This window comes from Megalobrama amblycephala, linkage group LG20 (genome assembly GCF_018812025.1).
Source record: "Megalobrama amblycephala isolate DHTTF-2021 linkage group LG20, ASM1881202v1, whole genome shotgun sequence".
Classification (NCBI taxonomy): domain Eukaryota; kingdom Metazoa; phylum Chordata; class Actinopteri; order Cypriniformes; family Xenocyprididae; genus Megalobrama; species Megalobrama amblycephala.
In genome coordinates, this window is record NC_063063.1 from 21,043,097 (window position 1) to 21,071,071 (window position 27,975).

The 27,975-nt window shown below is 37.3% G+C and overlaps 2 protein-coding genes across 7 annotated transcripts in view; one reads left to right on the forward strand and one right to left on the reverse strand.

Annotated features, from left to right (window-relative positions):
• On the forward strand, positions 1-25,284 carry entpd1 (ectonucleoside triphosphate diphosphohydrolase 1). The gene is made up of 10 exons (XM_048170096.1): positions 1-304; positions 18,636-18,763; positions 18,860-18,977; positions 19,514-19,664; positions 22,229-22,388; positions 22,567-22,785; positions 23,263-23,514; positions 23,605-23,712; positions 23,800-23,937; positions 24,181-25,284. Exons 1-10 carry the CDS (start codon positions 289-291, stop codon positions 24,388-24,390), a joined length of 1,500 nt encoding a protein of 499 aa, XP_048026053.1. The 5' UTR covers positions 1-288; the 3' UTR covers positions 24,391-25,284.
• The window catches only part of slc35f3a (solute carrier family 35 member F3a), a 21,874-nt gene continuing 13,184 nt past the window's right edge, over positions 19,286-27,975 (reverse strand). For 5 of the 6 annotated variants that reach the window (XM_048170091.1, XM_048170092.1, XM_048170090.1 and 2 more), the window contains one exon: positions 26,678-27,496. In XM_048170091.1, coding sequence (XP_048026048.1) covers positions 27,246-27,496 — 251 coding nt within the window. In that variant the 3' untranslated portion in view covers positions 26,678-27,245. Of the gene's footprint in view, positions 19,422-26,677; positions 27,497-27,975 lie in introns of those variants that run through there. The other variant, XM_048170094.1, reaches the window with a different exon arrangement.

A 27,975-nucleotide genomic window follows, 5' to 3' on the forward strand; every position in this document is an offset into this window, starting at 1 on the left:
CACTCTTTGTCAGCGTCTTTGTCTCTCTCTTTCTCTCTCTCTTCACACACACAGTTGAGAAAGGAGAGGTAACAGGCAGATCGTTAACTTGGTTGGTGGCGGAGGGAGGGAGAAAGCTTGGCGGCTGGCCCGCCCACTCATGCCCCCTAGCCTTATAAAGAACCTCAAGAATGGGAAAGACCCTCTAAGAGAGCCGAGCCAAACACCCGAAACAGCACTCTGAGAGCTGGGACGAGTCAGAAAGAGAGTGAGAGAGGAAGAGAGAGAGGATTATAGGTCGCTGCATTCATGGATGAACAAGGAGGTGAGTCTATGACAACCACTCAGATGAACGCACACTTCACCATATTGGGTTCATGCAGGGCAGGATGTAATTTGGTAAGTGGTGTACAAAGGAAGGAAAAGGAAAAAGCAGCACAGAACTTCAGGACAATCTTTGGTTTACATTATTTGGAGCTGGATAACGAAATATACTCTGAATGATCTGATTTTGTTGTTTTTGCACTAAATCAAGCTTTCTAAAAAAAAGTGGTTATGCATGAGTGATCATTTATTAATCTTTATCCATCTTTGTGTGTTAACTTTGGGCAGGTAGTCCAGGAATTAAATGAGTTTTAGCTTTCCATATGTTTTTTTAGTGGTTTTCTGATTAAAGATTTGTTGTTCGCTAAACTAACTAATAAACTAACCAGTAATTCAAATGACATAATTTGCATTTTACTGCTTAAATCTGTCATGGTCTCAATGGAAATTCCCGAAGGGCATCATACACCCCAAAACGTTCACAGTTAAGCCTAAAAGGCTTTAATGTTCTTTGAAGCATGCAGTTTTTTATTAACTGTTTGACTGCCTGTCAAACAGTTCAAAGGTTCATGCATCAAGTTTATTTACAACCTCTAAGAAACCCCTATTGTAGATCAGGAACTGGAAAAGTGGCTGGATAATCCACCTTTGTTCTGTGATCTTGCTCTACATTTGGCTTAGAAATGCAAACAGATTATAAGAATCAATGTAAATAAAGAAAAATGGGAATCCTCTGCCGGTTGCGTGGTCGTCTGATGCATTGGGTTTCAGCATCTGGTGTCCATCAAACAGCTTTAGCGGTAGAGCCTGTGAGAGTTTGTACAGGACCGAGAGCGTAGAGGAAGCGTCAGAGAGACAAAGATTGTTACATAACGCCAGAGGATTTCTTCCTGAGAGTGGACAGGCCATCTGGTAACTGAGCAATCACAGAAACAAAACATCTCCCATTGTAACCATGGCTAAAAAGTGTTTGGTTAGTTAGTCGGAGCTGCATTATGTCTTAAGGAGTTTTGCATTCTTGCATGAATGAATTACAGGAATGCTTTTGATAGTTCTGTTTTTTTTTTCTCATGCTAAAATGAGAAAACTTGTACTCACTGTGCCATCTTCCACTTAATGCCTTGAGCAAACTAAACTTCCTGTAGCTGACACAACAAGGTCAGTGTAGATGTTCCTCATTATTCCAGTCATGTGCAATTGAGGAAGTCCCACCCCTCCCACACATGGGGCCTCTCTTGGAAGCCTAACTGAAGTAATTCCCTTTTATTTATAGGGCTAAAATCCAATGCATCTTTGAACAAGACAGGCTTTTAAAAAGTGGAAATTTTTTATAAAGAGTAGAAATAACAACAGCAACAACAACAAAAGGACACATACACTTACATATTTAAATTTGAGGTGAAATATGACACATAGGAAAGTGTTGCATGCAAAATGTATTTTTCCTTTACCTCAGTGTGTGGTATATTGCGTGTCATTGTAAATGACTTGTGTGAGTCACTTACACGTTACTGAGATCTTTCATGACATATTTCAGACAAGGTTTGATGCGTGGGTTGATTCTGACACCAATCTTTACCACCGTCCTGGTCATGTGGTCTTCTTGTGACACTTTCCGTGAGAACATTTGTCATAGACAAACTGTGCACCTGGTCACATGATTTAAAATCTATTAAGAAAAAACATTTATAAGCTTTAAATAAATTAATTAAAGCTATAAATGCATATTGAAATGACCTCTGCTTAGTGATGAATAAAAACGTTATGTTCGCAGTTAGGTAGTTGTCCATCTGACAAGTGCACCTTTTCAAACATAAAAGTAGAAGAAGCTGTGAATTACTGAGAGAATTTAAGCTTACTAATACAGTAATTTGTAATCTTTATTGAACTTTAAAGTGATCACCATCCACAAACCACTCACTTAAAGCTGATTAACATCAATCATGTTTCGGTTCAAGAATCTAAGTGATGGCACATAATGAAACTTGCGCTTGCATTTTAGTTTGCTGCAAAATAAGACAAAAAGTCTCATTTTTGAAATACGGAAAGTATCTCTGATATTAAAGTTTACCCAAAAATGAAATTTCTTTTATTAAATACTCACCCTCATGTCGTCCCAAACCTCTAAGTCCTTCATCTTCGGAACACCAATTAAAGGGATAGTTCACCCAAAAATGAAAATTTGATGTTTATCTGCTTACCCCCAGGGCATCCAAGATGTATGTGACTTTGTTTCTGCAGTAGAACATAAATGATGATTTTTAACTCCAACCGTTGATGTCTGTCAGTTTTATAATGCGAGTCAATGGTCACACAGTTTATAAGAGTCAATAAACACGCACAGACGAATCCAAATTAAACCCTGCGGCTTGTGACGGCACATTGATGTCCTAAGACACGAAACGATCGGTTTGTACAAGAAACCAAAGAGTATTTATATAATTTTTTACCTCTAAAACACCACTATGTCCAACTGCGTTCAGCAATCGCTTGGTGATGTCTGATCACACTCTGACAACTGCAGTGATGTCTAGCACTCATTGAAGTATAAGCGCGAGGCATCACTGCCGTTGTCAGAGCGCGATCAGAAATATATTGTTAAATAGAGTCGTTATTTTTGTTTTGTTTTTGCGCACAAAAACTCGTCGCTTCAAAACATTAAGGTTGAACCACTGCAGTCACGTTGACTATTTTAATGATGTCTTTAATACCTTTCTTATGACATTGCTGCCAATGTGTGGTTCAGATACTCTCGGATTTCATCAAAAATATCTTAATTTGTGTTCCAAAGATGAACAAAGGTCTTACAGGTTTGGGACGACATGAGGGTGAGTAATAAATGACAGAAATTAATTTTTGGGTGAACTAACCCTTTAATTCAATCTGATGTGTATTTTTAAAATGATAATGTAAATAAATTAATAGAAGTAAATTTGGCATTACAACACATCTGTGACTGAAACACAAATGAATGACTCTGCAAAGAGCAATCACAAATGACTCTTACGAAACTTTCTTGCTTAATTAAACGTTTGGCTCAAGGCCAATTTGACTGCAAGGAAAAAGCACATTTCATGCGTCCCTCAAGCGTCTCTGTAGAATGCAACGCTTTCTCATTTTGCTTTAAATTAATCAGTTAAAGTCACTGGTTCAACACAGAAGGGTTAGCATGCTCAAACAGATTGCAAGTGTTACCTTACATATCTGCAATAAAGACATGCATTTGAGTGGGTGGTTGTGAAGTGGAAATGACTGAGAAATGAAAAAAAAAATTTTTTTTTAAATCCTGGACTATTTTCTAATACAGGAAATGTACATATATTTATGCTCAGGCTTGACTGGTCAGGTCTGAACAGAGAAAGATGCCACAGTGAATGAAATATGTTTCTAGCTGTCAAAGATTAATGATTATTTTGAGGACATACAGTAATCTATTTCACAATAAAGCTTCCACCGGCTTGTTGGCTGAGATGTTTGTAACATAAATTATTTTGACTCATCCACCTTTGTGTGTCACTCAGACTGAAACTAATTTGTAAACAGAGAAAAAGTCTCTTTGTTCCACATTTTTTTTAAAAAAAGAAAAGAAAAAGAAATGGCCCAATGTACTGTGTTAATATGAAGGAATTTTTCACAGGTGCTTTTACTGTATTTTGAATTACGCATTGCATGTTGTGTTTTAGGATTAAAGGAAATGGCTGTAAACTTAATCTATAATGTCCTGGAAGAAAATTACCCATTCCCCATTTTTCTAAAATGGATTTTTTTATTTGTTTTCTTATAGTGCAGTGCCATTCTGGAGTCGAGGGGCAATATTACCAAATTCATATGCTAAATATATTTTTTTATGGAATAATGCAATTATTTTTTTATAAATAAATTATCCATGCATATCATTATTATTTTTAAAAAATGTTTTATGCTTTTAAATTTAAAAAATTCATGTGCGCTCATAAACTTTATTCAAAATAACTTCCCCTCCCTTTTGCAACAACATCTCTTTTTATCTCTGATGATCTGTATATAAATATATATACATGGGCGACATTTATATATATTTCCACACATCCCCCCATATTTTTCCCGATGTGATCCGTCAGCTCCAGATACTCATTTGCCCCCTGAGCGCGAGGGCCTTTCAAAGATACTCCTTTGCCCCCTGAGCGCGAGGGCCTTTCAAAGATACTCCTTTGCCCCCTGAGCGCGCGAGCCTTTCAAAGATACTCCTTTGCCCATGAGTGCGCGAGCCTTTCAAAGATACTCCTGTGCTTTGCCTCCAGAGCACGTGAGCCTTTCGAAGATACTCCTTAGCTTTGCCCCCAGAGCGCGCAAGCCTTTCAAAGATACTCCTTTGCCCATGAGCGCGGAAAGACGCGTTTGGCGGTAAATGCATGTGGATTTGGATAAAACAGTTAATCGATTTGATGCCGTGCCCGAACGCCGTTTATCCCTTCACAGTGGCATATAGCGGATGGGCATGCATGGCTATTAAATTATTTTTCTTATTATCATGTTACTTTTATTATTAAATTAATATTGCAATTCATTTGCTCCGCGAAATAACCACATAACCGACGCACTGCGAGGACAATAAAATATTAGTTTGTGTAATGAGGCGTGATTCAGGATCGGATCCATGTGCAAGCTTTATTAAAGCAGAGTTTGTAGTTAAACATTAAAGGGTCAAACAGTGGCAAACAGGTATGGCAGAGAGCAGGCAGAATCGTGATCGTTGAACAGGCAGGGAATCGGGACAGGCAGATATCATTCACAAAAACCAGGAAACACAATAAACAGTCCAAGGGCAGGCGGCAGAGACTCGTAACCAGGAAACAGACAGGATAAGTAGCAAGCAGACAGACGGGATTAATGATGCTCAGAAATGTAACACAAGTTAACAAGACCTCGCAAAGTATGACAGGATGTAAATAGTCCAGATAATGTGCTGCAGCTGGGTGAGGTGATTACTGATTGGTGAAGTGAGTGCAGGTGATTGCCAGGGAGGATTGTGGGAAATGTAGTCCGGGAATGACTGGGAACGTGACAGTTTGATAGCTTACTCCTCATTTAAAGAACAACTTGTTTAACACGAAATACTTATCGATTCACAAAAATACTATTTTTTTTCTCACTATGGGCGACAAGAGAAATATTAAGAAAATAAATTAGATTCATCTCTCATTGCCTTAAGAGAATATGCGCCGTTATTGCAGCGTCGGATGCCAAAAGCTCAGTCAGTTTTTATTTTCAGTTTCTGTAGTGAATAGGCCTAATTGACTGGAGTTTGAGACTTCTTCACCCGCAACTCTCACGCAAAGTTTGCACATTGTTTGTGTGATATCCACTAGCTCGCCTTCATGGTTTAAAATGGAAATATTTTCAAAATTGCGACGTGGCATTTTTCTTTATCACTAGTTGCTCGCAAAATGATGGAAACTGATTCACATATTGTCCACGTCTCCCGTGATAATAAAATTAAGTGAATTATTAAATAAATGAGTAAATAAACAACAACTTGTACCTGCATATATATATATATATATATATGAAAATATAAAAAATATCAATGCCAATATTCTTTTAACTTATGCCAATATTCTTTTAACTTTTATATAAGCAATGCTAATATTCATTATGAAAGATTTTTAAAACTATATCTGATTGTTCTGTAGTCATTAGTCATTGCACAATTTCACAACATGGAACACAGACATGCTCACTTCCTCTAACCCCAAAACAGCTCAAAGCAGTTGAAATAAACATCCTTTTCTTTTAGAGCAAACCCTTGGGGGAAGCCTGTCCTGAAATATTTCTGAAGTGCTGAAATGTACACATCACACTTTACATGGTCACTTCATTTAACACACTGAGGAAATAAGAGGATGTGTGCAGTTGTGTATTACTTCACATAGAGTCTCCTAAAAACAACAAATAATGGATGTCATAACTATGCCTTTCCTGTTTTGAAGAAACATTCTTATCTTTGTTTATTATAGAGATCAAAGATCTTAACCACTTTCCTCAAACCATAATGCTAAAGAAGATTTTGTATTAGCATATCTCTCTTCTCAAGAAGGTTAGTGGAAGACATCTGCTGTGAATATGTCCTCCTCAGACTTGTGTTTGTGCTGACAAGCCCACGTTAACCACAAGATCACACTGGCACGTGCTTCAAACATGGGTGTGACAAAAGCAATTCTCTCTTATGGAAAATCTGAGTACAAGTTCTATAAACCTCTAAACTAGACACCAATGAACCTCATAATGCATAACCAAAGATCTAAAGAGGCTTCTTGGCTCTCACAAAAAAAAAAAAAAAAAAAACAGTCTGATTGCTTTCAAATGGACATTAATCTATTAGATAGCATAGCAAAGTGGCAAGATAGGCACAGTTTATTTTATTACCTCTCTAAGAAAAGCATCATAGATGGATGAATGGGAAATGTACACTCAATGGAAAAGCATTTGTTACTGTAAATCTTGAATGACTGCTAGCTAAAAGGCTATGAGGTCAAGAATATTTGTCATAATGAGATATTATAAGGTCTCATCATCAGTGTTCTCCGGATCAGGCCATGTTATTCACACCCCTCATTTTTGGCAGGAGGTGCGGTATGAGGGATTTACGCCTGTCAGCATGAGAGTTTGTTTCCAGATAGTGTTTACTATCTGGTCTGCTTCATGAATCCTACAACTTAGCTTAGTTCCCTGCTGGCAGATGCAATTTTGAGAAAGGCAAAAAAACAAACAAACAAAACCCCCATCTTTCCTTTATTGACAACTATTCAAAAATAGACATGTATTTATAATTCATTTTTATAAAATAAAAAGAATTTCATATTTCATGTTGAAATCATTTAAAATAATATATTAAAATATAGCTGCGAGCAGCAATTATCGAGGGTTCAAACACTTTAAGGCCTTTAAGCACATGCGCAAAAAGGTATTATGTTTTAATTAGCAAGCCTGTAACCATCTCGATCATAGATGGAAAAGGCCATTTACAGTAAATACAGGCAATTTACTATAGTAAGTTATATATAACTTTTTAACAGTTATTGACCAATTTCTCACAGGGAAAGGGCTGTGAGTCAAACAGGCCCAGCGAGTTTCGTTCCGATCAGCCTCCGTTGACCTTGTCTGATAGCTGCTCAAAATTCATTGGCCAATGGCAGCCATGTTTTTTGAGATACATCACTGTCCTCATAGACAGTCATGGCACATCGGACAAAGACACTGCATGCCAATTTTCAAGTCAATTGGGTAAACGGTGAAGTAGTTATAGCAATTTTCATGGGTTTTTTTGTTTTTGTTTTGTTTTTATAGCGGCACCAAGTTGTAGCCATTTTAGTAAAAGAGGCTCCACCCATCTTGAATGTTTTGGCGGCCCTTAGGGAGTGTGATTCGAAATTTCAACTTTTTTGATAATTATTGACAATCAGACTCCGGAGAATCTCGCTGCGCTGGTTTGGTTCCGATTGAGCCAAAAACCTAGGACTAGCTCGCAAAAGTAGGTTTTTCAAAAAATCCAAAATACTCGAAAATTTGGCCCGAATGACGAATGAATTCAAGCCAAGGATTCCAATGATATAAGACACTTGAGCCTACGCCTGATGGATTCGAAGTTATGAGCCATTTCGTACTTTTCACCACAGTAGCGAGCCTAGCGATCAGGGCGATCCTTGTAGTAGACGGTGTGAGTTTCAAGTCTCTACAACTTACAGTTTGGTCTGCCCGATCACTTTTATGGGAGAATGCTAATCCTTGGAAATTTTAACAATTACAATAGTTCAGCGCTACACGCTTGAAGCCCTAAATATGGCATTTAGGTATATTTACACAGACTGTTTAATGAAGCTCAGAGGTTGCATGTGCACATGAATGAAAAATGAAATTATACTCTTGATATGAAACTAAAACCACCAGTAGGTGGTGGCAAATTACTGTCTTAATGAGTGAGTCATTCAGTCATTCATTTAACCGATTCATTCAAATGGCTGATTCATTCAGGAACATATCCTCTCCCGAGGCTTCATGGGATAGTAAAGCGTCCATCATATGCACACTTCAGAATCTTACTGGAAGAAATAAGGCATCCTGGTACTTTTTTTCTACTCTTTTATGAGTATTGTGAACAAATACTTATTTTACTGCTTTTCGTCTGCTATAGGAAGTATCCAATTTCGGATGTAGCCACTGACTTTGAGATGGGAAGTAAAGCATTGGATTCAGACGTGTCTAGATGCCTTCACATTTTTAAGCTTTTGGACTCAGCATCTGAATGGGTCACTGAATCATTGGCTCATATGATTCATTAAAAACCATGGATTCATTCAGTAATGAAACACCATTGTTGCTCAGAGATGCACAGCAAAACATTAAAAGCATTAATAATTTAATGTTATTTTTTCCATAATTCAATTGCACCAATTTAATTTGTTAAAGCGACAGCCCTAATATGGTCTAGTAAATGTTGTTGTGAATGCTCATGAGAAAAAACGAATATTTAGAGGCCTAATTACAATACCATTTTATGTTATCAGATAGCTTTTTCCAGAGAATCCAGATACTTTGTTTCTGTAATCTAAACCACATTTCAATGAGAAATGGAATTTCATTCTTTTATTGTTTGAAAGAAAAGCTACTGTCCATTTGATACATGACAACACAAAACAACCCAAAGACATCACAACTTGACACCTTTGATATCACACTTTCCCACGAATGTTTTGCAAGAATCACTGTCAGAGTTTCCTATGTAGGGTGTGAAGTGACATGTATCATTATTAACCATGTCTCAAGAGTGTCACATTGACTTAGATTACCTTATACAAGCTTACTCAGGTACCTAATGCGTGTTAGTGCAGGTGAACCTTACAGAGAAGATAGTAACCTGATGTAACACGTTTAGTCATGGATTTGGACTACAGTGACTCTTCAGTCTGATGAGACATAATGAAAACTGTCCGTGCTGTACTATGCTTTCAAAGGATTTAGTTGATGACGACAGTGTCTCAATAATGGCTGGTCTATGGAGGAATTTAGAGAAACACCCGAGGTAGAAAGAAAGTCTGTTTACATGAGAGCATGAGTGTGCATTGACGTCTCTCTTGTAATCGAGTCAATAAAAGATTCACAGCTGAGACATGTTGCTATACAAACATCCTTTGAATTGACTGTCATGTCACAAAGAAACCTTTTTTGTGTGTTCCCTTTGCTCAAGAGGAAATGCAACTCTTAGTTTCATAATGAAGTTCAGTTAAATAAAGAATGCAACACACCACTGGTGCCAGAGATGTTTTTGGCTCCTGTCCCTATACGGGCATATCGGTATCAGCTTACATTTGGCAGAAACTCAAAGACATTTACAGTAAAAGCTCAGAGGTGATGCATTTTACCTGTCTGGAAGAATGCAATGAACACAGTGTAGAAGAGTGTTTAAAAGACCATTCATTGAGTTGTTTGGTTAGCATAACAGCAGTCCTGCTGTTGTTCTTCGCAATATGCTGACGTTTGGTACCGTAAAGCAATGTAAAGGAAAATAGAGGATGTCTTGATCAGAAGTGAAAATGTAAAGGTTTGCACTATTAGGGACTGTTAAAGTTTCAAATTTGGTTAGGAATTACTGCATAAAATAATACAAATACTGCAAAATCATGAAAAACAACAAGGCTAGCTAATGTTAATTTTAGTTTACAGAGCAATCAATGATCAATTAGCGTCGCACACCTGTAGGTCATAGATAGGTGAATAGGAAAAAAGACTGGTATAGTCAAAGTATGAAAAAACAAGAAAATCCACACAAGTTGATAGTGTGCGGGATTTTCTTGTTTTTTCAGTTTACAGAGCAATAAAACAGGGCTGTTCAGTCCTAAGGACAATTTGTACACTGGAAAAAAAAAGTGTTTTGCTGCTTGTTCAAATTGCTTAATTAAAATGAACTAAAGCAACACAATTGCTATACATTTTGTCCTAACTTAATTTGATTGTGTTCAATCCGCTTAAATATATGTAAAATTGAGGGGGGGGGGGGGGGGGGGGTGTTAGTTCTCAGCTTGCTTTGCATATGGCTAAATCAAGAGAGAGTAAGTGTTGAAATTAAGTGATATTTTATGTGTGTAAAAGTGTTTAAAGGTGCTAAAGAGGATGTTTTGTTTTATACATTTTTGCAATATTACTTGAAACTGTCTTTACTAACTGATAAAAGACTATTTATTAGGTACACTGAAAGTAAAAATATTAATATACATCATCTGTGCACGAGGTAGGGCCTTAAAAACATCAGCCAATCATTTACGCGATTGGCCCTCTGGCTTGTCAATCACCGCCATGACGTTCCTTGTGAAAGATGAGCGCGGCTGCACGCTCCAGTAACTTTCCACACTCTACAGGTGCCGCATGCAATGTTTTTGTCAGGAGACAGGAATAACAAGTGCAGATCATGAGTTACCTGCGGTGAGTCCGACATAATGAATCCAAAAAACACGACACAGCAAATGCCGATGGTAAACACTCGTGTTCCAATACTCGTGGATGCGTTCCTTTGAAATGAGCAGTGAAGGAGGGGGGCTGTTCTTACACATGCGCTCATTTCAAAAACTCAGTAACAGTCTTTGGATTCTCAGTCGACGAAAAAATCCTCTCTATCACCTTTAATGTTCAACTTTAAATTACAGTGGGTTACCACTGTGGAGAAGAGTGAAGCATTTGCTTAAGCTGTGGACTGATACAGCTAATTTAATAAATAACTGCTTTGCTGAAAAAGCATAAAATGTTTAGCATTTAAAGCCCAGAACCAAGCGGCAACCTCCCCCTTTCTCTCGTGAAGCCAATACGGAAGTAACTTAAACTGCGATTCATCGACTGGCCGCTAGGGACAGGCTCCAAAAGAGAGCAGAATCTCATAGAGTCCCATGTTAAATTGGCCAAGTTTATAGCAGAAAAAAACATGTTTACAAGTTGGTTCAAATTGTGGTTTTGGTCTATACTGCTATTTTTGCCCTTCATGACAACTCTGAGGGGGGTGAATTTTTTTTATAACTTATCCGTTTAAATTATATTAAGCCTTAAAGTTCTGCATAATTAAGGGCGTGGTCACTTGAGTGACAGGTGGATTGCGCTGCTGTCTGTGAGCCATCACTTTACCTCACCTGCCGCTGAATTTGGCATCTCAGCCGTATTTGTGCTCGATTATTTTATACAATTATAAAATATGGCTTGCTGCATAATATTCGAGACTGATGTGTGTCTGTGTAGATGTGCATGCATGGGGAAGAGACACAGAACACACGTTGTTGGATCGTGGCATTGGCTGAAAGTTTTGGTTGTGAGATTTACTGCAATGACAATGGCGGGAGGATATCAAAATCCGACAGCACTGCTTGGATATTATAACTAAAACTGCTGCACTATTTTGAAAAAAATATACTTTGGACACAGGCTCATTTGTTTGTTAGATACGATCGCTGCTCAGATTGCATCCTTTCTTGAAGAACGATGACAGAGAGCAGATCATTCAGAAGAAATGTGACATGTTTTTTTGTTTTGCAATGGACATTCATATTTTACCCAAGTGCCACGGATTGGATTCATCTCGCGATCTCTATTTCATTATAAAGGTATGAAGTCCCATTTGATTTTCCATGTTGTTATTTGCACAACCAACACTACTGGTGTTGGAGCATCTATATCTTAAAAAACACCGTAGATTGACAGTAAACCTTTAGAACGTTCTGATGATAAAACTTATCTTTATTAATATTTTAGATCGTATCTTAGATAGATATATAGCTCCTTTGCTGCTAACATGGTCACGTCGAGCTAGGCAGGCGTGGTTTCAGCAACCAGTCATATCAGCTCAAACCACCTCCCCGCCTCTTTGCCCATTTTCAGTTATCCGGGAGTGACGTGCGGTGACGCGCAGCTAAGATGGCCGCGGCCTCATTTAGGCGTCAAAACTGCTGTTCAGAACTCTATGGGTGACGTTACGGACGCTACGTCCATATTTTTTTACAGTCTATGCCCAGAACACACTAGCCGACGCAGACGAACTAGTGGCAATGAAAGCAGACTAAGGGGTTGGCTCACGTTGGGAGCATCTGGCTGGGTCCAAAGTTGCCCTGACACATCAAACCGACGCTCAACCAGTGCCCAAGGAAGTCGACCGGAAGTTGAAGTCGGCCGCGTGCCGCCATCTTGTAGCAGAACTTCACTTGCGTTAGCATCCCATTGACTCCCATTCATTTCGGCGTCACTTTGACAGCGAATAACTTTACATCTGAGGCGTTTAAAGACTCCATTTGTCCATTATTTATTTCTAAAGATACACAACAATGTATAAAGGGCTCCATTACCTTCTATGTTACATTATGGCCCCGTAGAAACAGTTTTTGTACAAATAGGCTAACGATTGCGTCATAACCACTCGACTCTCTGTCGCACAGTAGAGAAATTACCATACAGACAGGAGGAGAAGCTCGCAGGCAATAGTATGCATTAACTTAATATGGCGTACTGGCGTTACATTTTAAAATACTATACAAAATAATTAATCAGAATACTTACTGAATAAGAACTCCCCGCTCAAGCTCGCCGTCTCTGCAAGATTAACGATGGCAGTTTGCACGCACAGCTACTAGAAGATTTACATCTGTCAGACAGGTTGCTGACGTCATCAAGCTTAATTTGAGTCTGCGCGTCAGAAACGGAAGTGCTAAAAATCGCTAAAAATGGGCTTCACTTGTCTCAATTGAGTTCCAATGGGGTCGCTGTGTCCATTTCTTTTACTGTCTATGCGCTCAACAACCAAGTAGCATGTCCGTTCTGCGCCTGCGTAAGATGAAATGCCTTTCCGTACCAGCAGTGGCAGTAGCTGAACAGCCAATCAGAATAATCAGATGGCCCAACTGATCAACGAGCTCCGACGCCGATTCAACATGTCGAATCAGCCGGAAAAAAGTCGACGAGGACCAATTTCAGCCGACGGTGCGGAACACACGGAGAAAACGTAGTCGGCCGACGAACAAAAACTGCCCGACCGTCGGCTTGGTGTGTTCCGGGCTTATGATGCTAACGTTTTGCTAGCTAAAAGTTTATTAACAAGCTTGTACAGTCTTATAATGTAGTTCAGTAACACTAAAATATGTTTAACTGGATGAATGAATATATGAAATTAAATGCCTGAATCATGTCAGGGAGGCATATAAAATTAGCTTTGTGACTACTTAACTGGGTTACTTAAAATGACTTAATTCCATGATGTTGAAGTTACATGAACAAATTATGTTTGTTTAACTTAATTGATTCATGTGGGACCAATGTACAAAATTAAATCATGTGAATCCAACAAATTTTTCATCCCAGATGGTTCATTTTCCATGGGTTTCCTCTGAATTTAACTACCACAAGGATGTAAAGTAAATTTAAGTTATCTGTGAATCAGACATCGTAGTCCTTATGTAGAAATTTGTTAGCAGCTTACAACCAATGCTCTTTTTGTGTTTAAAAACTCTAAACTGAACAGCTGCAAAGTACATTATCTGTATGTACTACAGCTGTTTCCTCAGACAGTATCTCGGCCTGAGCAATATGATTTATAACATATGTTTTTTTCTGTGCAAAATCTGCTTAGTCTAGTAACATAAACAGACCAGTGAGGGCTGGGTATTTGTATCCTTTCTAGTACACTCTATCCTGTCTTACAATGATGTGACTTTGGACAGTTTCTTTGTATTTAAGAACTTAAGAGTAGTGTTTCTTTGCTCCCTTGCAAATTCCATTGTATAATAACTTTGATTGCACATTCTACAACAGATAGCAACATGCAGATAAAAGACTAGGCTACTAGCATTCAAAGTCAATTAATACTTCAAATTGATGCATTCAATTTTTTGTAAGTGACAGTATTTATAATGTTACACTTCTTTTTCAAATACTATAAATGCTGTTCTTTTGAACTTATTCATAAAGGAAACTTTCAAAGAATTCATCAAAGAATTATTAAGCAGCACAGCTGTTTTCAACATTAATAAAACAAATGCAGCCTTGGTGTAGACTGGGTAAATCCAGCCTGATCTGCCGGCGATTTGATTTCGCCCAGCAACTCAGTCTGGAAACCCGTACATTCATTTCTGCTGCATCTGTTACACTTTTGCGGGAACCAATCACAGACTGGCTTATCCACCTTGCTCGCTATTGGCGGGTACAGAGCTCTTTCTATGGCTCTGGGCGGGTATAACACGATGACGTCTCTCGCATGACCGTCAGTCCAATTCCTTTTAACCTCTCAACGATGCTAAATGACTTCTTTAGTTTAGCAAACAAATCGCTCGAGAGGGTGTAAATACCACTCTCTTTCATGTTTTTTTGCACAACCTGCAAAAATCGCTCGATGCAATTGCTGCTTCTGCAAACCGCTGATCAATGCTACAAACCAATACAAACTAAACCTGTCTGGAGTTTTCGCGTCGCTCTGCAAAAGTACATCAGGACTTGAAGGACTATCCAATTGCGTGACTAATGCTCGTTGATCACGCCTCTTGTGCAGTAGGAAATGCATAGCAAACTCCCCAGACCAATGTTCAATTTTAAATTGAGCTTGGTCTGGTGATAGCCAGACAAGCCTTGGTGGGCATAAGAGACTACATTTAAAAAAAAAATCTTACTAACCCTAATAAACAATGAGTGTTTTCATTGTGTCCAGGCAACACTGCAGATTATCCAAATACAAACAGACTTTCAATTCAGGGAAGGAAACGAACAAGAATAAGGAACCGGAAATAACACTTAAACAGACTGAGACCGATCACTTTCCACTAGCAGACGTCTCCGGACAATTAAAGGACCCTGATGCACCGAGCAAATATTTGGGTGGAATATGCTGTAAAGAGAACAATAGAGCAATTTGTCCTGGATAACTGCATCTTCCATCCACATGCGTCAAATATTCTGTCTTCATTTAATCACCCTCATGTTGTTCCAAACCCGTATGACCTTATGTCTTCTAGGGAACACACAAGGTGAACTCTATCCTTAAATCTGACCACTTCTCTACATGCACTGCATTTACGGCATGCTATTTTCCAGAACAAATAAAACTGCTGTTCTTTCTAGGGAATAAACAAAATCGAATTGCCCTCATTGCATTCACTTCTGTGGAACACGAAAAGTGAATTTTTGAGGAATATCATGGGAATTTCTTTTTTTCATAAAGGGAATAGGGGACCGGGGCTGTAAAAAGCTATAAAAATGTAATAAAACTCTCATAAAGTGGTCCAATTTACTCATCTGCAGTATTCCAGGTCTTATGAGAAACAGACTGGAATTTAAGTTGAAATGTACATTTTGGTTGAGCTATTGGCTTAAGGGAACAACAGCGGAGCTATTTCTTTTAGAAAACAACATGTGCTACATGCCTTAAATGCCGTGAATTAAGGAAAGTGAGTTATTTCTTCTATATATATAGCTTGCATGAACTGGAGACAAATTTTATCCATTGTGTCCTCTTTTTAAGACAGTTCACCTAATAAAACATTTGAATAAAAATGCAATTCTTAGAAATAAAAAAATCAATTTTAAATAGTTTGTGCATGCAACGGTTAAGATGATGTGGTTTACAGACTTTCCCAAACACTTGGATGCCACTGACTTGCATGCCAAAGACAGAAGCTTCAGTTCTAGAGACTGATCTGAATGCAGCTCACACACAGGTTCTCTAAAGTGATTCAGTCCCAAAACGGGTGCACGCGCTGCACTAGGGAATTCCGCTCACTGCCGCCCGTGACGTCACTGCTAGGCTGGCTCCACATGCACAATGGGTGTTTCCCCAAAATCACAAGCGTAAGCTTGCCAAGCGAAGCTGCAGCTACGCACACAGGTGTGATAGGTCGTTACTCAAATAATGAAATCCTTATACTGATACTTAATACTGAAAAGTGGGCAGGAATCTATTAATACTCAGTTGACTGGGACTTACACAAACCTCGACAGTCGTTGACACGCCGTTCTCACCGGTTACAAACGCTCTGCGCGTGTCCTGATGGGTAGGTGAAAGAGCAGCAAGGCGCGCTGATTGAAGTGCTACAATCCTGGCATATATTGTAACTACTTTTCGCTTCACTGCATGAAATCATTAGAAATTGTCCTTTCCGCAAACCTTTTTGAGATGTGGCTTTATTGGGCTTGCAAGGACTAGTAGAAGTGGGCCTAATAGCTTAGGGGAGATCTGTTTTTTTTTTTTTTATTGTGTGCCTCAAACGTTAAAGGAGTATTTCCATATGTGTCTGTTTCAAATGAAAGTAGTGTGGGAGTACTTTGGAAGAGTTTTGGAGATTTCTCGTTAAATTAGAGTCAGGTACACACAAAACTTTACCAGAGTTTGAATACAGGATCTGAAAACAGGATCATTTTAAATGTTGTGCACAAATTTACTGTAGTAATCAGATTTAGATAAAAAATAAAATATCAAATACGCTGGAACAAATCGACTTGACTGATGTTGTTCTGCAAATTCAGGTTGATCGGGACACTTTTTCCAATTCATCTCAATGGCAAAAAGTGTCCCAATCATCTTGAATTCATCCCTGCTGATTTAGATTATATGAGTTCTGTCATTTAACATAAATCAATATGATCACAAATTAAATTAGACACACACTTTTTGTTTTTGTCATGTTGTTAATCATTTATAATTTTACATAGTGACAGCTTATGTGTGGACCTCAGGAGGGTGGTGGTCATGCATGATAGTGATTTCATTTCTACACTAAATAATAGCTGTAAAAAAATGAAACAAATGTACACAGTAAATTACAGTTTTCCATTGAAACAGTAATATACTGTAAAAACAAAGCATTCTGTGTTTTATTTTTTGTTTTCAAGAAAGTAACCCGGTGGCTGCATCCTCTGGAGGTCGCATTTGTAGGCTGCATATAGCATCAAGGATATTTTATTAAAGAAAAGTAACCGTAATAAAATTTACTGTTATTCCTTGTGATGTGTAAAATACTGTGATTTTTTTCTTACTTTGCAATCTAACAGTTACTTTTCTTAAACAAGACTGCCTCGATGACATATGCAGCCTTAAAATGTGACCTCCGGAGGACGTAGCCATCGAAATGAGACGCAGCTATAGGATACTTTCTCGAAAACGACAAATAATACCACCCAGAATGCATAGTAATATACAGAATGCATTGTAATAGAAGTAATATACCGTAAAACAATGCATTCTGGGTAAAATTTTCGAGAAAGTAGCCTATAGGTTTTTACTGTTTCAATGGAAAACGGTATTTTACTGTGTAAATTTTCCATTTTTACAGCTATTTTTTTAGAGCGTAATTGGTTAAACATATGTTACATCCATTACTGCAACATTCTCTGTTCTCCACGATATTAAATTAATTGATGTACAAAGTTGAGTAGCTAGTTTAAATAAATGTAACCATCAAAATAATAACGTCACCGATGTTTCATAAATTTACGATAATATAACATATAATTTAGCCTTTATTTTTTTAATCATCTCCTATTAAAATAATTTATTTAGTCCCTCTGAATGCAAAATTCACATTTTACTGGAAGCACTTTTACCAAGGGCGTACTTATAACGTAGCCAAAATATGAACTATCCAACCATCCATCTATTCTCCACACAGCCTACATTTGGTCATGGGAATGCTGAAGCCTATCCCAGCATTTTGGGCTCAAGGCAGGGAAACACCCTAGACAGATGTCCATCACAGAAAATATGAACTGGACATTTTCTTTCATTCAAAGTTATTCATTGGAGCAGCGAAAATTCTCCTGATCTGTAAAATAGCTATATCAGACTAAAACAAAAATGACGGGCCTTTTAGAGGGCTTTATTGTAAACACAGTGGGGAGACAGCTGTAATGCCCAGAAGAATAAACTGTGCCATCATGCTTTCAAGCCCTGTTTGTTTTTCCATTAAACTGACAGTAGGTATTACCGTTTGATTTATTTTCTTTTAACGCCTCAAAAAGCCTCACCAAAACACAAACAGTACTTGACAATTATTATTAGAATGCATTATAGATTTTGAAAAAGATAAAAAAAATAAACACAAGATTTACAGATTGAGTTTACAGTTTGCATTGAATGCAGAATTGAATGAGATTAACACCAGCCTGTACTGCTGTTGTTAATAATTTAAAAGGCTACTGTATACAGTTCTGCAACATTGATATGAAATACATGCATATCTTTTTTTAATTAACAACATGTATGTATTTATTCAGCTCACACTGTAAAAAAAAAAGAATATGATTGTAAGTGTAAATTTTAACCTGCTCTCTTTATTTTCTCTTTTTAGAAGTAAAGGTCAAGAACCCCTGGCACAGGCCAGCAGTCATCTTTCTGACTGTTTTTATCGTCCTGGGGCTCGTCATCATGGTTTCCATTTCTGTTGTCCAGAACAAGCCTTTAGTCAAGAAGTACAAGGTATGACTGACACCATTAGTAAACGATTGACTGTGTGTTAATCAGATTAGATTTGTACAGACTTCACTGATGCAGTGGTTTCTGTACACTTGACAGTATGGAATAGTTCTGGACGCAGGCTCCTCGCACACCTCTGTGTTTATCTATGAATGGCCAGCTGAGAAGGAGAACAACACAGGCATGGTACAGCAGTTACACACCTGCAATGTAAAAGGTATGCAGTTCCTAATTTACAGTGCAGAGGTCAAGATCTAATGTAATCTGGATTGTATTTCAACTAAAACTGAAAAAAATTCTGGATCCCATACCTTGGGGGGGATAGTCCACCCAAAAATGAAAACTATTATCCTTTACTCACCCCCCCACGTCTTTGGAAACCTGTATGACTTTTTCTTCCATGGAACAAAAAAAGAGATATTTAGCAGATTGTCCAAGCTGCTCTTTTTCCATACAGTGACTGATTTTCAGTTAAGTAATGACTTGAATTTCAGCCTGTTCCTCACACAAAGCTATGGCTTTCAGAAGAAAATATATGTAATAATTTATATATTTATGATACTTTTTTCCTTCTTTATGCGGCTTGGCAGCTCCTGGTCCCCATCTACTTTCAATGTAGTACAGTTTAGACAGTCTGCTAAACTGCTTCTCCTTTGCTATTCTGCGAAAGACAAAGTCAGGAGTTTAATTTACTGTCCCTTTAGTAATTTATGTCAACACACCAAATAACAATAACACTTTTGCATACTGTAGGCAAAGGCATCTCCAGTTACTATGCTAATCCAGATGGGGCTGGCACATCTCTGCATGAGTGCATGATGGAGGCCAAGAATAAAATACCTGCTAACAGACACAGCGAAACCCCTGTGTACCTGGGAGCCACTGCAGGCATGAGACTGCTCAAGTAATCACTTCTCAGTATTCTCAATTCTCAAGAGTCAAAAAGGGAGTATAAGGAGGTACAGAGAATAATTTGGAATGGAACTCTCTGTATTCAAACCAAAGACTTATTAATCAATAATGAATTGTCTTTATTCTGTAATTATACTACAGGTCAAATCTTTTAAATATTTATGTTTTTGAAAGAAGTCTCTCAATAAAACAGTAATATTGTGAATTTTCTGTGATGGCAATGCTGAATTTTCAGCAGCTATTATTCCAGTCTTCAGTGTCATGTGATCCTTTAGAAATTATTCTATAAATGAACACAAAATATATATTAAAGCTGCAGTCCATAAAATTTTTTGGTTAAAAATGATCCAAAATCAATTTTGGAGTACTGTACATAGCCAGCCAGTGTTCAAAACTATCTCCTTACCATAGCCCGATTCACAATGGTAAGCTTGTAATCATGTTTTATAATTCGGGTGGTACTGGTGGGTTTCCGCGGGAAATTCGAGCATGCAGCCGTTCGTCTTTGCGTCATTATGTCACGTCTGTTTACATAAAGAACGAGGGTCCCACTTTATATTAAGTGGCCTTAACTACTATGTACTTACATCAAAAAATAAGTACAATGTACTTATTGGGTTCATATTGAATTGCAAAACACTTTTGCTGATATTGAGGTGGATACGGGTAAGGTTAGGGGAAGCTTTGGTGGTATGGGTAGGTTTAAGGGTAGGGGTAAGGGTTAAGGGATGGGTCAACAGTGTAATTATAAATGTAATTATAGAAATTAATTACAGATGTAATTACATGCAGGTGTTTTTAAAATATAAGTACAATGTAAAAACATGTATGTACACAATAAGTGCATTGTATCAAATGATTAATTAAAATGTAAGTACATAGTAGTTAAGGCCACTTAATATAAAGTGTCCCAGCTAGTAGGTTATCACACGTGAGGAAGGTGGATCATTTGTATAGCCTTTTCTCAGAGCAGTTGCAATAATTAAATTTATCATTTTGATGGCGAACTGTAATCCAGAAAGGTCCAAATGACAATCATCAGTGACAACTGGAGATTCACCCGTAGTCAAAAGCAAAAGACTGCGGAGTGGCTACAGAAATTGAAATCTACAGGTAACACTAATACACACTAAATACACAGTCACGCAATGCTGATGTTGTTAACATTAACAATTTGAGAACAAAGTATAACAATAATAATTTGCACGGTTTGACGTGATCCGAGATAAATGATCGTTAGATTTAATCACCATTGTCAGCGCCATTTATTGTAGGCAAATGCTTTTTTCTCAGTTGGTCAGAACAAAAGTGGCAGACATGATATTTACTTGTTCAGATGACATTTTCCAGTGAAAATTCTTATTTTGGTCATACTTCGAAGACGCAGAATCTGTGATTCTGAAGTACAGTATCTACACCGGTGAGGTGACTGACAGCCGTTGCACAGTCCACGTAAAGATGATAATTTCGCAAATAATTTCGCAGATTTCAAACAGAGATATATATATATATATATATATATATATATATATATATATATATATATATATATATATATATATATATATATATATATATATATATAATTTACGATACAGCACAGCCTCTAGTACCTTATTGCTTACATACAGTATATATATTTGGTGTGTGTGTGTAATTTTATTTAAAGTGATAGTTCACCTCAAAATGAAAATTTGATGTTTATCTGCTTACCCCCAGCACATTCAAGATGTAGGTGACTTTGTTTCTTCAGTAGAACACAAATGATGATTTTTAACTCCAACCGTTGCTGTCTGTCAGTCGTATAATGTGAGTCAATGGGAACTTCTTTTATAAGAGTAAATAAAACTTGCTTAGACAAATCCAAATTAAACCCTGCGGCTCGTGACGACACATTGATATCCTAACCTAAGACACGAAACGATCGGTTTGTGCGAGAAACCGAACAGTATTAATATAATTTTTTACCTCTAAAACACCACTATGTCCAACTGCATTCAGCACTCGCTTAGTGAGGTCTGATCGCGCTCTGACAGCCGAAATGATGTCTAGCACTCATTGAAGTATATGCGCGAGACATCACTGCCGTTGTCAGAGCGCGATCAGACCTCACTAAGCGAGTGCTGAACGCAGTTGGACATAGTGGTGTTTTAGAGGTAAAAAATGATATTAATACTGTTCGGTTTCTCACACAAACTGATCGCTTCATGTCTTAGGACATCAATGTGTCGTCACGAGCCGCAGGGTTTAATTTGGATTTATCTATGCAAGTTTTTTCGACTCTTATTGATAGAGTTCCTATTCACTCACATTATAAGGCTCACAGACGGCAACGGTTGCAGTTAAAAATCATCATTTATGTTCTACTGAAGAAACAAAGTCACCTACATCTTGGATGCGCTGGGGGTAAGCAGATAAACATCAAATTTTCATTTCTGGGTGAACTATCCCTTTAATATTTTTTGTTCATTTATAAATAAACTTCAAGGATCCATGTCATGACCCCTTTAATTAATTGTTTACAGATGAAGTTCAATAATATCTATTTTTCTCAAGGATGGAGAATGAACCAGCCTCAGAAAAGGTATTGGCCTCAGTAGAACGTTCTCTGAAGACGTACCCCTTCTCCTATCAGGGAGCTCGTATCATTTCAGGCCAAGAGGAGGGAGCTTTTGGATGGATTACTGTCAATTACCTGAGCAAAAACTTAAATAAGGTATGGTGGGGTTTTTTCACTTGAGTTTAGCAACTTTTCATAATTGTTATTTCGATTTGTAATTTTAAACCCAAAGCTCTGCAGTACTGAATATGTATCTAGTATAAGAATGAACAGTGAAACAAACAATTTCAGTGTGAAAAGGAGAATGATGTAAGCTCCTGTGTTTTTCATGCAGCCCACAGGGACTCTTGGAGCTCTGGACCTAGGCGGTGCCTCTACTCAGATAACCTTTGTACCTCAACAGGAAATTGAATCAAACGACAATTCAATTGACTTTAGGCTGTACGGAAACGATTATCACTTGTACACCCACAGCTTTCTGTGTTACGGGAAGGATCAAGCTCTAAAGCTTTCTATGGGCATGAAATTAGAGTCAAAACGTGTTGCTGACAAGGTATGCTTGTGATTGCAATTAACAAAGAGTGTCGGAGCCATAGCCATGCAAGGTCCTTTCCTAGTCCAATTCCCCTCTCTCCTCTCCCATGATTTCCTGTTTGTGCTCTTACTGTCCTATATAAATAAAAGCAAAAATATAAATATAAATTCAAAAATGAACAGAAAAATTGTAGACCTCAGTATGGTCCCCCTATTGCAAATTGTATAAAATTGAGTGTTGCATTGAAGCAATATATACAATACCGTATTAATGCATTTACTGTACGTACTTTATAATGCCTGCATTGCAAAGCTATTAAATATTCTTTTTTTTTGCAAACAAATGTAATGACATTTAGCTACATTTTGGCTTCTTTACTTTAGCTTTGGTTGAAGTTAACTTTTTTTTTTTTGTATATTTTAGGCATTGGTATAGACCACACTTGACTCTAATACAATTGTATCTTATATTCTTTTTTTTTTTTTCTTCCACAAGACAAAGCCCATTGAATTAAGGGATCCTTGCTTCCACCCTGGATATAACTTCACCAAGACAGCTCAAAGTGTCTTCGATACCCCTTGTATAAATGGAATGAATTTGCCAACTGGAAACATCTACCATGTGGGGTTTGGGAACTGGTCTCAGTGTCAACAATCGATTAGAAAGGTTTATAATACCACCTATTGTGCTTACTCAAAATGCTCTTTCAATGGTGTATTCCAGCCTTCTGTTGACGGAAAATTTGGGGTAAGAAACAATGAAGATTGTTTGAATGAATATTAATGGCTGGTTGTAAAACAAAACTACTGTTAATAATCATGCCATTTGACTTTCTAGGCCTTTTCTGCTTTTTTCTTTGTGATGGACTTCTTGAATCTAACCAGTGATTCATTAGACGGTACAAAGCAGAGGCTGGCAAAGTACTGCGCTACTCCATGGAAAGAGGTGAAATGTATCTTTGAAAGATGTTTTAAAACAGTTGCATCTTGTTGGGACAGGATGTCTTAATGTGAACTTTCTTGACTTTTATAGATTGTAGAAAAATATCCCCACATAAAACAGAAGTACCTTTCAGAATACTGCTTCTCAGGAACATACATACTCACTCTTCTGGAAGATGGATACAATTTCACATCTGACAACTGGAAAGACATCAGTTTCATTAAAAAGGTAAGCATGGTGTAAATTAATGCTCCCTTTGATGACAATGTTAAATTATTTCTCCTCACAGAATACAGTGGCCTCAAAGTATTTAGAAAAAATGCATAAAATATTTGAATGTAGGTATAATTAAAAATTAAAATCAATTTAATACTTTTAATACTGAATCACTACTTTTATTTTAAAGTGAAAGTAATTGCAAAAAAAGTTTTGGGGCCACACAATTGTGTGACAAGCGCTTTCTCTGTGCAGATAGGAGACAGTGATGCAGGCTGGACATTAGGTTACATGCTTAACCTGACCAACATGATCCCCGCTGAAGCTCAAGACACGCCTCTGATGCCTGATGGGGGATACATCACATTTATGCTCCTCTTCACACTTCTAATACTTGTTCTCCTTCTCATGGTCTTCATATATTTCCGTCGGTCCACTAGACAAGCCCAGAAAGACATCATTTAGAAAGGGATATTTGCTGTGGTCTCTTAATATTGAATGTTTATTTCTGCAGAACAACATTTTGATAGATCCTAAATAATGTTATGACTAAAAGGTTACAGATTTAACTAAAAGGTTAAATCTAAAAGGTTTTACATTTCAAAGAATTTGGACTCGATACCTCATGTGAAGGATAAACAGGTTTTGGGAGAGAGAAGGGTTACAAGTTCCACTGGAACTGAAGGGACATCAGACTCTATTACCATTTTTTTGTGGTTTTTGTGACCACTTAGTTTTTTAAAATATCAAGTCATAAGTACAGGTTTTAGCTTTTGGGGAGCTGGATGAAAGAGGTTTGCTGAGCTTCCTCAAAAGGAAAAGTGCACTGACATTCAATATATCGTGTGCCTTAATTCTGTATGAAAGTTCTCCCAATTTATGTATAGAAAAGCACACATCTTCTTGATGCCAGTATCTTTTACTTTTTTACTTATAAAGAATGTGAGGTCAAATGTCTCTAGATGTAGACTTTTTTTTTTTTGCATTATGGTCATATGAATATCACTGGATATCACTGTTTAAACATTGCTTTCAGCATAGCACACTTTTTTTAACGAATTGCAAAATGGAGGGTCATTTTGCTAGATCTGTCATCGCATGGTTTTTTTTGTTTGCTCTTCCTGTGCTTGCCGTTTCTTGTTTTTTATTGCAATTATTGTTTTTTAATACTATAATGTAACAGGAGAGATAAAAATCATTTGTGCTAAAAACATTTGTTCATGTCTGCTTCTGTAAGGCACATTTTGTATATGATTTTTCTGTGTATGGCTCTGAAGTGGTATGTAAAATTACATGAATTGTTTTTTATATATATTTAAACAATACCTGTAGCAAATTTCTATTAAATTTACAAATGACTGGTTGTGTATATTTTATTTATAATCACATATAAAAAATTATATATATATATATATATATATATATATATATATATATATATATATATATATATATATATATATATATATATATATATATATATATATATATATATATATATATATATATATATATATATATATATATATATATATATATATATATATATATATATATATATATATATATATATATATATATATATATATAGGGCTGTAACGATATGCGATATGAAACCGAAATCGCGATACGCAGGTCCACGAACCTGTATCGCGATGTGAGAAGGCAGAATCGCGACACACCCCTTCCAACTCCCAGAGTTATCCTTCCTGTCCAGATCCAATGCTACCACATTTTTAAATTACTATAAGTATTAGGGGTGTAACGATTTATCGTAGATGGTGTGTCTCAATCAGCTCTCTAGTTCAGTAAGTGTTTCGGGCACACATTGAATCTTGCAAGCAGGTTTAAACGTTTCTCATGTCAGTCTCTTGCATGGTCGCGTGAGAAAAGTCGTGGCTTTCTTTCACCGCAGTGCACAGCACCAGCTGTGCTCACAGAAAAGCAAAAGACGCTTGCGATGCTTTGCTTTAAGAAGTTCTGTGGGGCCCTTCACATATTGCGTCTTTTCCGCGTGCAAGTCAGTTATTATTTTCAAATGTAAACGCGCGGCAGGCGCGCTCATAATGGGATCAACGCGGTCGCGACGCGCATGCAATTCTCAACTTCTCAGAATGCCGCAAGCGCACCGCAGGTCGTGTGACAAGAATCAACCGATCAGCTATGGCCTTTCCGTAACAAAACATCAAAAGCTCAGCCGAACAGCTGATCATAGCTGTACATGGTGTTTTTTATATCTTATCTCCATCAATATATCTCGTCGTAAAACTAATGCAAGGGCTAGAAATCATTTATCCTTTGCAGAAACATCCTGATCCTCTTGGAGAGCTCAGTTCATGGTTGCATAGCAACGACCGACGCCACGGGAGCGCAAGCGCTTTGGAAAGGAGAAGCGGTGCGGCCGCGCCTTCCACGCGTTTTTAGACGCGACATGTGAACGGCCCCTATTCATAATTCTAAGTTCATGTTAAATTTAACATTTTTTTTCAGTGACAGACAGCCCTATTCAACTGTTAATTTGAATACAGAAGGTTTTTATTAAAATTTTATATTTATTTATTTTATTGAAATGTGATCTTGTATGTACAACAAGGAAAATTATTGAAATTTGTTCATGTTTTTTTAATAAATCTTGTTTGAATTTCAGTTTCATTTTGTTCAAAATATCGTGATACGTATCGTATCGTGAACTCCGTATCGAGATACGTATCGTATCGTGACCTGAGCGTATCGTGATATATATGCTACAATATACATTGGATATACATTCATTCTTTATTATTGCTATTGAGAAGTAACAAAAATCATCCTTACAAAGGTTTACATTAAGCCTTAATTCCACAGGAATATTTGAACAAATATTGCCACTGATAGGGATATAATGTAAGATAATAATCTGAAGAATCAGTGGGTATAGCCTTTTATAAGAGGCCATAACACTGTCAAATACATATGCAGAGTATATAGAACCAGTGTGATATTACAGCTCATATCAGGAGTACTATGTTATGCTGAAGTGTGTGTGTGATGTGTCAGCAGTGGAGATACTGGCAATATACAAACATGCTTCATTAAACATATGAAGCAACAATGAAATATTCAAATCTAGACTCACAGTGGTGCTTAAAAATGAAAAATTGCTCGTCCTTAACTGTGTAACAGGTGAACCAATCAAATCCTAAAGCTTTGCATAGAATTGTTCAATATCTTCTATATCTATAACACCCTCCTTTATCAGTGATTGCCATTCAATTTGATGTGCAATACATCTAAATTGCATCACAAATGTGTTGCCCATATGGAATGAATAAAATGCAGAGTCATTGGACATTGGGAGTTGTTTTGGAGTTGCAGTTCTTGGCCTCTCTTGGCCTGATGTGAAGCGTCTCTGAGTGTTTGTCTCTGGCGCACTCTTGTGGCTCTTCTCGGTTGTACAGCATTGATCGTAACTGTGGCAGGCACTGGTCCCAGTCCTCAGGCAGCAAGAGCAAAAGGAAGCCCAAACAAATGATGGACACCGCAATGACGCGTATACTGTTGAGCTGGATCTCACACATGTAGCGATCTATGACTGGAGTGCAGAAGATTTATGGTGGTCATGGTGGTTACTTTAATACCTTTGAATAACTTGATCTTTAAAACACAAAGATGCTAATGTAATCAGGACTATTTGGAAAACATGTAAACCATATGCAATTTCTGACAATTCACTACAATTCAAAAGCTTGGGGTCAGTAAGATTTCTTTTTGGGGGAAAAAATAATACATTTATTTTGCAAGGATGCATTTAGTTGATCAAAAGTGACAGAAACAATATTTATAATGTTACAAAAGATTTCTGTTTCAAATAAATGCTGTTATTTAGAATTTTCCATTCATTAAAAAAATCATGAAAAAACAGGTATCATGGTTTCCACAAAAATATTAAAGGTGCCCTAGAATTAAATATTGAATTTATATTGGCATAGTTGAATAACAAGAGTTCAGTACATGGAAAAGACATACAGTGAGTTTCAAACGCCATTGTTTCCTCCTTCTTATATAAATCTC